The sequence below is a fragment of the Vespa velutina genome, chromosome 13 (genome assembly GCF_912470025.1).
Source record: "Vespa velutina chromosome 13, iVesVel2.1, whole genome shotgun sequence".
Taxonomy (NCBI): Eukaryota; Metazoa; Arthropoda; class Insecta; order Hymenoptera; family Vespidae; genus Vespa; species Vespa velutina.
Window position 1 is genome coordinate 4,030,161 of NC_062200.1, and position 17,714 is coordinate 4,047,874.

The 17,714-nt window shown below is 32.0% G+C and overlaps 2 protein-coding genes and 1 long non-coding RNA gene across 4 annotated transcripts in view; all 3 read right to left on the reverse strand.

Annotated features, from left to right (window-relative positions):
• LOC124953611 overlaps positions 1–12,293 on the reverse strand; it is an 87,345-nt gene extending 75,052 nt beyond the window's left edge. Inside the window, 7 exon segments of the mRNA XM_047505213.1 lie at positions 132–381; positions 503–750; positions 893–1,009; positions 1,105–1,209; positions 1,583–1,766; positions 1,865–1,920; positions 10,403–12,293. Of these exon segments, the coding sequence (XP_047361169.1) occupies positions 132–381; positions 503–750; positions 893–1,009; positions 1,105–1,209; positions 1,583–1,766; positions 1,865–1,920; positions 10,403–10,412 (970 nt within the window). The 5' untranslated portion in view covers positions 10,413–12,293.
• Positions 6,700–9,007, reverse strand: LOC124953612. Its single transcript, XR_007102269.1, has 3 exons — positions 8,571–9,007; positions 7,435–7,596; positions 6,700–7,357 (listed from the first exon to the last, which is right to left on the reverse strand). It is a non-coding gene; the product is annotated as an uncharacterized LOC124953612 (long non-coding RNA).
• Positions 12,294–13,429: 1,136 nt separating the features above from the next.
• Positions 13,430–17,685, reverse strand: LOC124953727 (pescadillo homolog). 2 transcript variants are annotated; one of them, XM_047505540.1, is made up of 8 exons: positions 17,522–17,685; positions 17,145–17,378; positions 16,576–17,083; positions 16,353–16,492; positions 16,021–16,280; positions 15,716–15,903; positions 15,391–15,614; positions 13,430–15,297 (listed from the first exon to the last, which is right to left on the reverse strand). In XM_047505540.1, exons 1-8 carry the CDS (start codon positions 17,543–17,545, stop codon positions 15,034–15,036), a joined length of 1,842 nt encoding a protein of 613 aa, XP_047361496.1. In that variant the 5' UTR covers positions 17,546–17,685; the 3' UTR covers positions 13,430–15,033. The 2 variants fall into 2 exon arrangements, with proteins under 2 accessions (XP_047361496.1, XP_047361495.1); XM_047505539.1 differs by having other exon boundaries at positions 15,391–15,617; positions 17,522–17,683.
• Between the last annotated feature and the right edge of the window lie 29 nt (positions 17,686–17,714).

Consider the following 17,714-nt stretch of genomic DNA (forward strand, 5'->3'; position numbering starts at 1 on the left):
TCCTTAAAATTACGATATGTCTATGTTGTGTCATTCAAACTTATATATGTACATTTATACATATAAATTAATATTCACATACAAATACTAATAATTTGCTACAATTCTATCAAATGTAAAAATTAACTCACCGTGACAACCCGTCGATGGATCACCATTCATACCTTCTGGACATGAACATCTAAAACTACCACGTAGATTAGTGCAAAGAGCTGAGCGTCCGCAAGGATTTCTCAAACATTCGTCGACATCAATACACTCATCGTCGGGGCTGCCGTCGTACCCTTCAGGACACTCACATTTATGAGCACCAGGCAAATTAATGCAAAGTGCACCACGACCACATGCTCCTTCGTAATTGCATTCGTTAATGTCGATACACTATAAAATAGTTGGAAATTTTCTTTATAATAAAACAAATTCTTATCTTACCCGATCATTAATTCAAAATTATGAAAAAAGGATCTAAAATAAAAAAAAAAGGCACAAACAAGAAACTTACGTTGTCATAGGGGTCTCCCGTGAATCCATCTTGGCATGCACAGGTATAATTACCAGGAATATTATGGCACAAGGCATTGCTAGCACACGCACCAGGTATAGTACATTCGTCGACATCCTCGCAATGTACCTCACCGTCACCTATATATCCGGATTTACACTTACATAGAAAATTTGACGGAAGATTACAACATTCTGCATTCTCAACACAACGTGCCGCTATAGCTGGCATTTCGCATTCATTAATATCTAAAAGAAAAAAAAACGAGAGATTAAAATAATTTTAGAAATTATTTATTAGAGAAAAATTATCTAAATAACAAGTATTTAAATACGTACATAATAAAATTTTACAATTTAATTTTACGATTTTACAATTTCATATACGTACCTTCGCATTGAAAACCGTCTCCTTGGTAACCAGGATAACAGGAACATTGAAAACTGCCGAGAGTATTCGTACAGTGAGCAAAAATATCACAGGGTCGGTATTTACATTCGTTCTCGTCTGCGATAAAATAACAATTTAACGTATATATGTCCATGAAATTATCGAGAATAACCGTCGAATAAATTTGTTAATAATACAATCTTTAAGCTGACCTGGAACTTGACAGTTGCAACCTCCAAAACCATCATTACAATGACATACCGAGTCTAGGCACACTCCGTTCAAACATTTCGTACCATCTTCTTTTGTACAATCGTCTGGGAATAATAAAAAAAAAATATATGAGATATTATTAACAATATTTGTCTTAAAAAAATATATAAGCCTTTTATAACGTATTTAAAGTAAGTACTAGTTTTCAATGGAACAAAATAATAACGTGAACCATTATAAGATGATACAAAGGACGGTAGAGAACTTAACGGTAATAAGTGAGATTCACGTTGCGTATCGTCTTCGAGATTATTTTCCATAGTCACATAATTGTACAATAAATCATCTTATCTTTCTTCCGGGATACGAGAAAATATTCTTTACAACGCAATAATTATCTTTGACACAGTTTTTCATATGAAAAAGGAAAAAAGAAAAACAAGAACAACGCCTGAATATATCGACCGTAAAACTCACCTGTACACTTGAGTCTTTCGCGTTGCTCATCTGTACCCTGATAACAATCAACTTTGTGATCGCAGAGTTTCGAGAGTTCGAGCAGTTGCAGAACATCCGTTGATTCGTTCACTTGGCAACCGAAGTAACCGTCTTCTAGGTTGAGAAAAAATACTTCTCGTCTAAGTCCTTTCAATGATTCGACCTAAAAAACATGAGATGAACAACGTAATACCTATATATGTGTGTGCGCATATGCGTATATGCATTTCTAGTCACAACTTTCTAAACAAATATACTTACAGGACACGAAGAAAGAAGTACCCATGCAAGTAACGGCCAAAGATGTTTCATCTTTGCTGTGAAAGAGAATTAGTCACGATTAAAATGATTAGATAATTATTAAATTGTTTCGTCCGAATCAATTAGATCCTGATGAGATACGAACGATTCATATAACTAACACTTATTCAATGTGTTCACCAATAAATATGAGTTTTTACATTTTCATGAAGAAGAATTTAAACGTCGAATTGTTTTCGTAAAAATCCACAACAACTGGTATACGAGTTTAACGGGAATAACACGACGATTTCAGACCACAAGAAATGACTCCCGCGTTTTCCCCTTATAACAGCTAAATTCACGATCAAACACCTGTTCCACCAGCAAGTCGGCATGATGTCGATGTTTTCAAAGCATAACCGACTTAATCCCCCCAAAAATATAGGATTTTTATTTTTTTTTTTTATTTTTCTTATTTTTATTTTTATGTTTTTTTTTAAACCTTGGATCATTTTTTCGCTCCAAACAAACTATCTTAATAATAAGATATTAATTTGTATAATAAAATAATTCAGTTTAATTAATTAATGATAATCAAATTATATGCGATGAACATAGATTCTCAATAAAAATATTAGGGGTAAAAGAAGAAGGGAAAAAACTTGTTCAGCTGAAGAAGGAAGACGAAAAGAAGGCAGAATATAAGGAAGAAAAAGAAAAGATTGTAATAAAGGAGGGCGTGCGAGTACGATGCACCTGTGGCCTCTCCTGCTTTTTCACAACTTTATATCTTGTCGTTAAATCTTTCTCTATATCCTAACTTGTATTTCCTTTTTTTTCCGACACCGATTATGAGTGAGTCAAATTATCAATTATTACGGATTTCATCATTAATCAATCAAAATATAATTAAGACTTCATTGATCATTTTAAATATTTTATAAAATAAATAAAATGACAGAAATAAATATATTACATATATATATATATATATATTTAAATGCATGATATATATTTCCTTTATCAAAAATTTATCGTAAGTTAAAATTCATCACAGAATGAATTAAATCAATTACTGATCATAATATAATTTATTATTGATTTAAATCTTTGTTTTTATTAAAGACTCATCATGAATCACGTTATAATTACTATGCAATTATGGTGTATACAATACAATATATATGTTATTCTATTATTATACTATAATATAATAAAGTTCACGAGTCTAATGTTTCAAACGAAGAGAATAAAAGGAAACTAGATTCATTGATTTGGCAAAGTATTCATGTCAAGAGAAACGTCCTCGATCTATCTAATCCTTTTCTATGCATCTGTAGTATATCTATCTCTATCCATCGCATTAGAACGTTAAGATTATTCTAAGCACATCAAATGCTTATCGCGTTCGCCTGTTGCAACATCCGGCATGAATCAACAGGGTACAAAGCCAAGAAACGATTTGTGCCTAAAACTTACGCCCACTGTATTCCAAGAAAAAAGAAAGAGAGAAAGAGAAAAAAATAGAAAGAAAGAAAAAAAAAGAAAAAGAGAGAGACGAACGAAGCGAGACAGAATTATTCTGTTGCAAAGTGAAAGTTTCTTAAGTTACCACGCAACGCGAGTTGGGTGTTAAGGCCGAACATACGAGTCTTAACGCCCCTGCATGGCCATCGCAACCAAATTTGGATTTGGAAAAAGCTTTAGCCCATAAAATTCAAACGATAATTACATTCGTATGTATACCTCAAAAGCTATAAAATAAATGTCTAATTAATCCGACCTATGATTAACTAGTTATATATATTTAAATGAACACGTGATTAATCAATGAAGATTCATCCGATCAAAGATATTTATAACCGTGAAATGTTTCCTTGTCGTCATTTGTCTGAAATGCAGAATGATCTTCCGATGAGAAAACAAGAGACACGCAACGTCACTGCATTATGCAGTCGCGGTTGTGATTATTGTCTAACCGGCGATTACGTCATCGGTATGTACGATGTTAATTTAAGGTAGCAGTACTTTATTCCAATTATATATACAGTATGTACGTTTATATATATATATATATATATATATATATATATATATATATGCGTGTAATGATTGGAACGGAAGAAAGACAATTTTGATAAAGCAATCGTTTGTTACTCTTGAAATTAAATTTTAGAAAAGATAATGTGAACTTGCCCAAAAAATGATCCTTATCAATATATATGTACGTATATACTCTATATCTGATCTTTAATTAGTTTTACGTATTAATTTAATCCAAAGGATGTACTAAATCATATCATATTTAAAAGAGATAATAAATTACTGTATTGACCATGAAAGATATGATCTATAACAAAACCAGGGAAAATAGATTTTTTCTGATGGATCAAAAGAACAAAGAGAATCTTATATTTCTCGCCATCTCATAAAATAATAAAACGATTATACATACACGCATATATACAGAAAAAGAAGAAGATACCAGCTACATACTTGTGCTTATATAATTGATAAGGAAAAAAAAAATAAAGAAAAAATTGAAATTCTGATGATTTTATTTTTCTTTTTTAAATGGTCTTTTTTTCTAACGATCTAACGGTTTTTTTTATCTTGTATCCGGATATAGTAAAATTGACGCGATTTTTATAGACAACGTTTAAAGACCTCTCGTATTGACGTAATTAAATATGATTATGCAAACCGATGACAAATACTTCGTTTCTAATAACCGTAAACAAGTAATAATAGTCAAACGGGAAACAACGCGTTCTTGTTTTTGATTATAAATGTAAATGCTATATGTAGCGTTAATTTATGATATTCGATAAGGTATATACTATAACATAAACGATTAAACATGCGGGAAAATAATAAACCACGTAGTATGTATGTGGATAAGTATGACGTTAGTCGGAAGGAAAAAAAGAGAAGAAGAGAGAGAAAGAAAAAGAGAGAGAGAGAGAGAAAGAGCAAGACACCTAACGGAAACTAAGGAAGGAAACTGGACAGTTTATTCGCGGCATGACCTTTGACACTGCCATCTTTGAGAGGTTCGAATAATTGCGTCGTAACCGTTAAGGGGTGTGAGGTCAAGAAGAGAGCGTGTCCGTTTACATCCAGAATGTATCGAAGGATGCGTAGAGAGATGCGTCATTAAAAGAGGAAGTTACATCAACGTAACTTCTAATGTTCGTGAATGCATATATTCTTAAAGACGTTTATAACACTTATTTATCACAACTTCCCGTTTTACGATCTTTGTTAAGAGAAATAAATCTGACGGAATCGCATTAATCGATTTACTCGATGAAAATGAAAATTACATATAATTTTCTTTCAGTTTCTTTCAATTTGGGTATTACTTTTATGCCATTCTCTTTCATTCTCTCTTTCTTTTTTATAAATATAAAGTCGAATATAGATTTGGTAATAATACATAAAAATGACGAAATATGAGTAATGCGCAAAGACAAAGGCCCTGCGTGAGTTGTAAGGCCGGTTAAAAGGAACGACCTCCTTGAGAACGGTCCTTGACTTCGTAGAAACCGGCACGATAACAAGAAAACACTGCGAACGTAGTAGTAATGTAGTAGTATAGTACTCATAGTAGTCCTAAGTAGGAGTGGGATAGTAGTAGGTCGTAGTAGTAGTAGTAGCAAAAGAAGAAGAAGAGGGAAGAAGAACAAGAAAACGAAGAAAAGGAAAGAGGCGAAGGACAAGAAAAGGGCGAATAGGAGACCGGTAATGGCGCCTCAACTCAGTGGTTGGAAATTGCAAGAACACTGGAAGAAGTATTTCAAAATTTAGAATGGTACAAATATTAATTATGTATATATTCCATCTCATTAAAAAAAAAAGAATAAATAATATCTTTATAATCTCTTATAATTCAAAAAAAAAAAAATAAAAAATAAAATTTGCATTAGAAAATTCAAAACTTGTATGATAAAATACAAAATTATTCGATTTGCACAACTTTTCAATCATACATTTTTTAGAACGTTTTTCTTCAATTAATTAACATAGATCCTTGATCAATGTATCTAGATTTCGAGAACACGATTAGCAAATTAGAACGATATTTACAAATAGCTATGCGATACGATCGAACAAACGATCATAGTTTAACAATTCTTCTTTCACTGTCTCGTCTTCATTTTGAAAATAGATCTATTTCCGGTACCATAACGAGTATGCTTGATGTATCAAGGTATGCAGCTTGGAAGGTCAAAAGGTGTACTGGTTCGTGACCAGAAATATCTTCGAAGGAAAAACTTGGAGAACACCCGAAGAAAGATCAACGCTATGTGCGTTAATAATACGCACTAATACATACGTATATACGGAATACATACATATATGAGCACGAACAAAGCATGTATGCGAAGACACGAACGCATTTCCCCTCTCTCATTTTCTTCCTTTCTCTCTCGAAGTAGAGAGAGAAAGAGAGAGAGAGAGAGAGAGAGAGAGAGAGAAAGAGTAAAGCCGGCGTCTGTTAAAACGAAAGAGAAAAAGAGAGAGAAAGAGAAATACAGAAAACATGAGATAGACAAGGAAGAAGATAGTGGCGTTTCAAGAACGGGATGATGCCTATAATCGGCAATGAACGACCGCACCTCGCTACTTTCGCGTAGCTTAACGCGAATACCGGTCTGACAGATCGCCCAGTTAATCGTCATCTTCGTTTATAGAACTCAACCTTGTGTCTACCTCTTACATTCGTTAATACATTTATACAAATATGAGTTACGTGATAGCTTAACGGCAAGTAATTATTTCCTTTACAGAAAAAAAATCTTGTAAAAATCAATGTTATAAAATGCTTAATATTCGAATTCATCGTCGCGATTAATTATTTCTTCGAGTTTTTTTATTGTTCTTTGTGATACCTTTTCTAACTCATAAAATGGTATTTCTTCGAAGTTTGAATTTCCGGCAAAGAAGAGACACTTGGCTGATCAGGATAATGATAGTAGTATGGAATAAAAAATTTTGTAGATTAATTCACTAAGAAGTTTTATATATTAATTCACTATTAAATCATAAAGAAGTATAAATTGCGGATCTATTTAAATAACATAATTTGCAATAGTTAAATAAAATAGATAAGAATTTTTAAACCATAATTTTTATCTTACAGTCGAGATATAAGTAGGATAATAAAATGTATGTTCGCAATACCTAGTCATGAAAGATTTTCTTAACGAATTTTGTATTCCTCATGAAACTTAATTTACAATTTAATGAATGCAGTAATATTAGAGAAAGGATTTCACGATTAAATAACGAAAGTCGTACGGCGGATAGAGATAGCGAAGATTTCTGTACGAGTCTGAAGAGTTTGCTTAGAGTTAACGGAATACGGACGTTGACTCTTCCAGATTTACATACATATCCATGAACATCCGTGTTTCACTGCTTTTAGAAACGTTAAACGATTTTCTCGTGACCATGTTGCAACGTTGTTTCTGCGTCCATCGTATTTTTTGCATAGTAATAGTAAGTCTAAAAAAGAAATCTTAAGATTACAACGAAATAATTCATTGATCTCGTTCGTCTCGATCATTAAGAAATGCGAATACCTTGATAATGAGAGAAGCTTTTATGTACCGATAAATGTTTTCCGTGCCAAATAAAAATATAAAATCAATATTATATGTCGTTTCTTCGAAAGTAATTAATAAGAGATCAATTATTTATAAAAGATTTCTCCTATTAATTCTCCATTACACTTCAAGTTTTTCCTGTTAAAAGGAGTAAATGGTTGATGTATGCGATAATAAATAGACAAAGATTAAAAGCTATTCCTTGAACAAAACTTCTTTTTCGTCCTATCTTGGACAAACGTTCGTTCATAAAGTGTTGTAATAAGAGAAGTAATTAAGCGTTGCCAAGGATAGTTTCGTTACGCGTATTATTAATTATTTCCAGCAGGGACGCGAGACGGATGTTAACGGCGACGAGTACCTTTAGACGCGACGCTTTGCATGCGATATACATAGATAGAGATATATGTTTTGTTATGTAACAAGATCGTTTGTCAACGAGAGGTTCAAATGAGGCCACTACGAAGCGTTCAATGATCTACCTCCAATACAAAAAACGTTATTGAATTATTTATGAACCTAAATTCTGCATTTATCTCAATCGACATAACTTATATTTAAAACAGATCAATTCAATCTAAATAATCGAATTCAAATTTGATACTTTCGACTAAATTAAATTCTCATTCTGAGGAATGGACCGTGCAAATGATTTTGAAAGGCGTCCGCGATCATCGGCCGGATGGCGATCGTGGTTGAGCACATAATAGCACTAATTTCTAACATTTTCTGGTTGAAATGAAGAAAATGATAGTTCCGCATCGCGACCTCGACAATGTCGAACCTTTCGCTATCGATCTAGCGCGCGGAGTGACGTTCCAACGAGAGAGAAAACGAATTATGGCCATTCGAGTTAAATCTCTCGAAACTTGGCGTTTTAAATCGCTTAAGTTAATCGAACTCTTCAATTTGCATCGCTAAACTATCATCTTGATTTTCTTCTTAATCGTTCTTCGTAAGATGAAAAAAGAAAAAAAAAAGGAAAAGGAAAAGAATGAAACGATGGATCGCGTAACGTATTTGGCATTCACTTTCAACATCGTTGTTGAAACTTTCCGTTTTCGCGGTTCGTTCGAAAATAAATTGTTGTTAAAAATAGGTACTTGCGTTACCTTCTGATGCGTTGATTTCGAAGAACTTCCATAAAATCACACTAAAAGTAGAGAACGTGTCCTGTCACCATCGCATATATCCTTTTTATTGCATAGAATTACTCATTCACTGGACGCTGCACACTCCATTAAATCCTTTCTTTGTTATAACAAATCCTTTGACACATTATGATTAAATATGCACTCGCGTTCGTCAAATTGTCACGTTAGTACGAAAAGTATTATGATTGAGATCACACTAACACTGTTTCACGTTTGCCTCACATTCGTCATATATGTACTTACGTATATATATGAATTTTAAATATATACACATAATATATATATAAAGCGTGTTAGAAATTAATACACGTAAAAGCAAGGACATCGTGGAAGATTAGTTTCACCGATGAATCATAGATATCTCTATATTAGATGTTCTTTAATGTCATCATTCATATTTTTTTCTGAAAGTTTAAATAATTCCATCATATCTTCGAAAGGTAACTTCATCCTAAATTTCATTAAAGATGTAGGCGATCGGCAAGTACTTTCTAAAGTTGTTAAAAAGGATATTTGACGATGAAGAAACTAGCGGAATTATTGGATTTATCCTGCATGGTAAATCCAAGTCGACCTTGAAATTTATGAAATTTTTTTAATTTCATGTTTCGAAAGATTCGAACAAAGAATTCGATCGTACGAACGAGCCTTCAAAGTTATTCGTTCGTGGAAAATATTATTTTCCGATGCAACGCACCCACGTAATACGATTTCTAATCAAATGAAGAACACACCTAATGCATATCCTTGACACCGTCTGTTCAAAGGATGTGCTAAAGGTCGGAATAACTTACGCATACATACAATACAAGTATATACTTACACGAACGTTTAATTTCGAATTAAAAGTAAAAAAACGGATGTAATAACTTCGTTCGTTAGTTAAACGCAACAAATTCCATTGTACTTAGTATAAGTTAAGTTTATATTGTATATAAAGAACGATAAAAGAGATCTAAATCTATCGGCATGATAATTTATACGATTGCAAAGTGGTACCGGACCATTAAATAAAAATATTAGCGTTAAATCTCTTAAGAGAAAGTTCGATGATCGTTGTTCCCAAAAGTGATTGCAAATAAAAGTTGTTGCACTCGATTTCTTTGGAATATGATTTTCGAAAAGGAATTCCATCGAACGGTACATGGCCATATTTGGACTCTCTGGGAAACATATCTAACTGAAAATAGTAATGCTAAGAATGAAGTCGTGAGAACGTACGAAGACATACCAGTGATATCATCTTTAGAAGAAGAGCGAAGCGAAAGGAGTGAGAAAAAAGAGGGTAGCAAAGAAGATCGAAGGACTCGACTGGAAGATTTTCAAGGTTGAAGAGCAACCGGTACGAAGTTCTCCAGTACGTTCTTTAACGGTCTTACCATCACACACGTCGGGTGGATACATTTGACGATAGACTCGGGCGAATAATCTCGACCTTGACTCGGAGAGACCACCGAGTTGCGGTCGACCGATAATCAATGCTGATTGGAACTTTGAAAAATCGCGGGAAACATTTAAAATTTCGAATATTAGGAACAGGTTTGAAAAATGATGGTATCTATCATCAAAAAGGAAAATCATCCTCAAAAAGGATAAAGGATCAAATTTTCTTCAAATTTTATTACGAAAAATATATATGTCTAAGACAACGTTCATGAAATAAGAAAGAATCTAAGAAGTTAAATAATTCTCCTTTCACTGATCATCGATATGTTTCAGTTACTTTCGAAAAGAAACTTCAAAGTGTCAGGCGAGATCGATCAAACGTGATCGTGATCTCAAAAACTTACCCGTTCCCATAGCTGATAGAGCAGCCTCCTTCCTCCTCGTATCTTCCGCCTGTTTCAGGATCCAATCTTAGATGAATTTCACTGTGTTGATGACAGAAACGTATATAAAAAAAGAAAGAAGAACGAGAAGACGTTCGTAATGAAAAGGACGAACTTTTCGTTCACACGGGAGACCGCGGACGAACTAGTATCTGTTGAGGACTTTTGGTGAGACTTGGACGTGAGACAACGACGACGTCATCACCGGCCTGATGTCTCATTGGTCGACGATCCTTCTCTTTACTCAACTCACCTCTCTCTTTCTGAGAGCTCCCTCCTCTCCTTTCCTTTCCATGAGCTTCTCTCTCGATACTCACGTCTACCTTCTTTCTTTCTCTTTTATTCTTGCTCTCTCTTTCTCTCTTTCTCTCTCTTTCTCACTCACTCCTATACACCGTCACTACCTCTCACTTCTACGAACGACTTCGAATTATTCTGTTTCCTCCTTCGACGTTCTCCCACGGCAGGACTAGGACTCGAGTAAAGTCTCTACGCTCAAAGTTGGAGAGCTCGATGCCTGGAACGATTCCTCCCTCCTTCTCTCTCTCTCTCTCTCTTTCTCTTTCTCTCTTTCTCTCTCTCTCTCTCTCTTTCTCTTCTCTTCTTTCTATTAGACTTTTGTATAATAGACCTTGAATTTCGTAGTCCAAATTGCATCGGATTCTTTTATATTAATTGATAATTAAAATGTCTCAAGCTTTTAAATTCGTCATTCTTATAATATTCATTTTGAAAATTATAAGATATTTTATTAGTTCTCTTGAGAAAATAACTTTCTTGGAAAATTTTACAATAGATAGGTATGCTATAAAAGAACGAGAATATAAAAATAGTTGTTCTCATAGGATAGCTCAACGATTCACGGAAGCAGGATCTTTCTCCTTCGAGAGTCTCATGGATCGCTGCTCGGTGCTTCAGAAGATTGCACCGCCTATCACGGATCGTTGCTCTTATTTTTACGGGAGAGAAGGAATCCATAAGATCCAAGGAATACTTGAAAGGTATATACCGTTTTGTAAATCGAGTCTGATATACAATATCTAACCGCGCGATGAAATTGACAATGTACAATGTGAATATAATGTTTGCAAAAACTATCTACGTAAAATCATAATTCGTAGAAAGGAAGGAAACGATTACTATTCTTTTTCTGATTGTTAAATCTAATCTTACAAAATCTTAAGAAGTAAAAGATTATCTATCTTTGTCGTGTTAATATTTTTATTTTTATTTTTCTCTATCTATCTCTCTTTCTCTCCCTCTTTCTCTTTAATTCTCTTAAAACTCGTACGGGTAAAGATCCACGAATATACGAACACATTGCACATGGTTTTAATGATACTGCTAGTCCATAGTACCTCACGAGTACGATGGTGTCGGTGAACTCTAACGCCTTGAGGCATCTTACAGGCGGAGGCCGCGAAGAAGAGAATCTACGAACGTACAACACGTACCTACCTATATAGTTTGCACCATTACGTTTAATCCACGTCTTACTGTTACATATATCTATACATTCGTTCAAATACAGATATACATACATGCGCGCGCGCGCATTAAACGCTTCGCAGAGAAGATATATCGTGCAACTCGCCTCACGATGTATACGATGAGTTTTGTGCTTTCTCGAATGATTTTATATAGAAAATATCTGATGAAAAAAAATACGATAAAACATTTTAATTAATATAAAATAATATTAAGGTAAAGAGTTTGTTAACAAATTGATTTTATTCGAATTCTAGGAAATAATAAAATCTCTTAGAGATATAGTGATATACTGATGATCGTTTGAAATCAAGTTTCATTCTCTTCCATGCTTGATCAAATACAATCTTGTACAAAAACACCCTTTCGATGCATTATATATATATATATATATATATATATATATATATATATATATATATATATATATATATATATATATATATATATATAGACTTATAATGTTTGTCTATGTCGTAGCATAGTATAGGTAACGGGCCCGCGAGACACACGTTCATTTCGTATTCTTTTCAACGATGCGTCATCCGCTTCGCCAACTCTGGATAACTTCGATGCCTCGGCAGAACGATCAAATCGGTTGCACGATCAAGTTTAAAAAACTTAGAACTACTCAATATGCAAGAAATCTTCATTGCAACTTGCATTTTCTTACTGAGTTTCAAAATTAAAAAGAGTTTTACGTGTTATTGAATATTATGGCTAATGTTATTTCATATAATAACAGTATTCTCTTCTGAGAAAAGGATAAAGACTATTCATATTATTGACTATATTTCAATATTCAGAAATTCCTTTAGCGTACATACTGATTAAAATGATGTTCGTAAAGACAACTTCATTTTCAGGACGTTTGACGTCAAAAATGGCTAGGCTATAGGCGAAAGTATGGTTCACACAGATAAGTCCCTCGGCTGACCTTGGTATCGTGTATACACCCAAGCAGGTTGGTTGCCCATGGGTGCAAGCGACGCCATTGATGCCGTGTCGCTGATTGGCCAGTAATGACAATATTTAAGACTAAATATCTTTATTACTGTCTAACTTCAACGAATAACTTCTTCATATTTAATGTACTAAGGTTTTAATTAAAATTTTATTTTATTATTATTACTGCTAGCTTTTTCATTTTTTTTCTTTTTTTTTTCTTTTTTTTTTTTTTTTTAGAAAAAGAAGGAAGAAATCGTCGGAAGGATCGTTCGATAAGTAATAAAAGATATACTTGTGTTATGAGTTTATATTTTTTAAAACAAATTAATACACGATGCAATTGACGATATTGTAAATTTATTTGGCGAATTTTTAAATAATAAAAATTATTAAATAACAAAAATGTGAAATTAATCGAAATTGAATAATTTAACTTTAAAAGAAATAGTAAATAATAAAATCAATAAAAATACATAAAAATAAATATAAAACAATTTAATGTCAATTGATAATCATTAATTCATTGAAAATTAATTTAAGAAAAAAAAAATAAATAAAATAATATAATTTAATTATAATTAATCTTACAATTTTGTCAAGTTACTTAGAAGCAAAAATGCAATAATTACGTCATACTTTTAAGATTTTGATGTTGAGTTCCTTACCACGCGTTCAAGTCACCGTAATATTCACTACGAATATATCAAAGACAGTGAACCGTTCGTCCCGAACGAATCATCCATCGTTTGTCTTTATCAAGAGTAAAATTTCATTCGATGAAGACGTGTCTTGCATGTGCGCGATACGTTAAAAGTCGTATTTAAAGTTCTTTGAACTTATCGATGACAAGATTATTCAACCGAATTTAATTGAAATCTCATTACACTATCATACTCTATTATTCAATCCGTGAAAAAAAGAAATTCGTTTATAATTCGTGAGTAAGAAGATATTACAATCTAAAATACGTAACAAACATCTACGTAGGTAGTCCAATACCCGCATACTGCCCACGTACATACGTCACTATATTTTAAAATAAAAATCGATAATTCTTTGCAAAAGAAATATTTCAAATAAAAATTTTAAAAAACGTAAAACTATAAAATATAAAGATCTTATAATAATGATAATAAAATCATTGAAGAAAATAAAACAGCAATTGTACATCTTGTAATGTAAAATAAAATGTAAAAATAAAAGAAAAGTAAAGTCAAAGTAAACATAGATGCATATAATATTAGTATAAGATCTTCAAGGTCAGCTATTCAACAGCAGAACTCGACAAGAAAATTAGGGTGTTACCAGCCGGTTGTGAGCATTCGGAGGGACAAAGATATTTAAGGATACTCGAAGAAGATGAGCTGGAACAGGAATAGCAAGGATGACGTAAGCATCCAATGTGTACACATCGTGCCACATGTATAGTCCTACACATGCATGGATACACAGGATCTCGCATGGATACATACACATCTATCTACCAAATTATAGAGTTGAATTAGCACCGTAAAATCGACTCTCTACAATCAATTTCTTCATACTCGTTACAGCCATCTTTTTGTTTGATTGCAATGAAACTGATCATTGTAATATTATCAAATCAATTAATATAAAATACATGTTATGTAAAATACACGATATTTAAGAAAAAAAATCAAGCTAAAAGAATACTGAATTATTAAAAAAAAAATAGAAAAATATCTACTTTTCAAGATCAATGTACTAGGATAGAAATCTTTATGTCCGATGATATCATCGTCGCTATAAGACACACTGCAAATATATGTGTGTGTATTAATGAATATACATGTGAGGAGAAGGCGTGGGTTAAAGAGTGTAGGAAGTATGGCCTTCAAAGTCCTTCAATGGAAAAAGCAAAGATCAGAATTGTTGAATGTGTGGGCGCACTTTTAGTAGGAGGACTGGATCGAAGGCATCTTTCTCTTTTTTTCTGTAATATATAACTGTATATATGCTGATCGAGAAAGTGACTGTATAAGTGATCTTACATTGAAATAAATTAGTATAAAAATTAGGAAAAACGAAGAAACTATCTTTTGTTTATCATTAATTAATGTCGTAATAACTTTTTTTTTATTTTTTTTTTTTATTATCTTTTTTATTTTTTTTTTTTTTTTATTTTTTTTTTATTTTTATTCAATAAGATTACTTCTTCGTAATTTACGAGTTTCTTTATGTTTTTCTTTTTCAGTATTATCATGAATTCGCCTTTTTTTCCGCAGTAACCAGATTTCTTTTGCTCTCTCTTTACGACCTTGCATCATACTCTTATACAAATTTCGATGTTTCTTCTTAATCATTTTTTCTCTAAGTCGATATTCTTGTTTATCTTGACGTTCCTTTTCATAAGGATCTTCCTTCGTTATTTCACCTGCCTTCACTTTCATTGCCTTTTTCTAATATTTTAAAAAGATATTGAAAACAATAAGAAAGAATAAAATAAAAATTATTTACATTTAAATATATAAAATAAATAATTGTTTAATAACCTTTTGCAGTCGTTCACGTTCTTTTTCTTTTTCTCTATCTGATATCTCAATATCATCATCATCATCATCATCATCATCATCATCATCATCATCATCATCATCATCATCATCATCTTCTTCTTCTTCTTCTTTTTTACTATCGTTCGAATCTTCATCCATGTTTCCTGTTTTATTTTCCAATTTATCTTCATCTTCTTCGTCTTCAGAAGACGATTCATCATCTTCTACTGCACATTATTAGATTATAATATCAATTATATTATTAATTGCTAAAGATGTAAAGATATTATATAAGACTACATTAATTAAAAAATATATTATATACCATTTCTGAGCTTATATTCAGGATCAATCAACGCACGTTCCTCCGGTGGAATGTACGTTTGATCTAATCGGCTCTCAGAGAATGGAGACAAGTGTGGAGGAAGAATAGCGCCCATTAAATATTTTTCTACAGGCAACAATTCTCTTGCATTCACTGAATCGAATACCCATTGTGGCTGCACATAATATCTACAATTCCAAGAATTATATAAGTAAAATAAAAGAAATATTCATATTACTAATTAAACAGAAAGAAACTATAAGTAAATATATATATATATATATCCATAAAAATTAAATAACAACCTAGATAAGAATTGTTTATCCATACTAGGTCTATCTACAATCTGATGTGTAATTGTTTCGTCATTTTCATCAAAAGTTGCGCCAACGAACAACAATTTATCCCAAGAAACCTCTCCTCCGAAGCAACGTAAAACAAAAACTAATGGTTCTCTTGGAACTTCTCTATTTAAGAAAAACTTCAAACCTTTAAATAATGTTTTTAATTTCTTTATTTTCTCGCCCTCTAATTTTGCAGTTTCCAATTGTTGTGCATCAGCATCCTAGACAAATTAATAATGTGTATATATTTGTTTGATGATATAAATTATTATTTAATCATTATATTATTTTACTTTAGAGAATTGATCTATTTCCATTTCTTCATCATCTACATTTTGTATAGCAGGATCTAATGCTAGAAGAGGTACATTTAATGCACTTATTCTTTCTGATACAAATGCTTCCTCGTCTACAAGATTCTTTTCACATGGTACTAAAAATGTATCAATCGTAAAAATATCATTATCCCTTTTTTATATAATATAACATAGAATCAAATTTATAAAATCATCTTACCAGTATTATTAAATTGTGGAGGATAAAACAAATTAAGAGAATGATAAAGCCTATAATTTACAAAGCCAAGCATCACAATATAGAATTCCACAAATATAGACATAACTTTGAAATCAACTTCTCTTTTCTCTTGTGGCTCGAAAGAAAAATGATGTGGTACAATCCAAGTAATCATCTGACCTTTAATTTCAGCTTGATAATAATAACCTTTAATGGATATAAAAACTTTTCTTAAGGCTTTTGCTGCTACTACATAATGTAAAAATTCAATGGTTAGTCTCCTGCATAAAGATGATTGATCACGTGGTATGTGAGCTAAGGACGGAAATGTACTGAACAAGAAACATAAAGTTAAACAATCATCTAGATCTCTTAAAGCATCGATGAATGTCGGGTAACGTTCTTTAACAATATGATCTAATTTCAAAGTAGGATGTTTACTTAAATATCTTTTCATTTCTGCAAAATCTCTCATTGCCCTTGCCCTTCCTACTTTTCTATTAAATATCTAAAAATAAATTTTACATATATATAGATAATATTTCAAAAGATAGATATTATTAACTCACTTTGTAATCCCTTAATTTCCATATAATTGGTTCGTGCATCAAAAATTGAATATCCTTTTTATGATACAGTGTTTTTATTCCAACTTCACCTTTTTGTGCTCTTTTACGATTACGAGGCTCCCTTGGATATATTCCTTTCAATATGCATAATTTTCGAAATTCATTTAAAGAAAGTTGTAATTTCTTTAACGCAGATTTCCTGGTCATAAATTGTGCTCCTTCTCCAGATTGATACTACAAATATACAAAATATATGTCATTAAAACAATTTAAAACTGCGTCTTATTATTATTTTGTAAAATACATAACATTATATTAACATAACCTTAAAATATTCATAATGTTAAAATATTCATAAATTTAAAATTAATTCTTACTTTTTTCTTTCCTATTACAACCATTTTGCTCTTCGGACTTTTTTTATTATTATATGTTAATAAATATATAACGTAAAACACAATATTAATTACATATATCGAAAGAACTTATTGGCACGTGCAAATAAGCAAAGAACTTTAAGGAACACTGTAACGCCTAGCGGCAGATCGAAAAAACTGTTTTTAAGCTTCC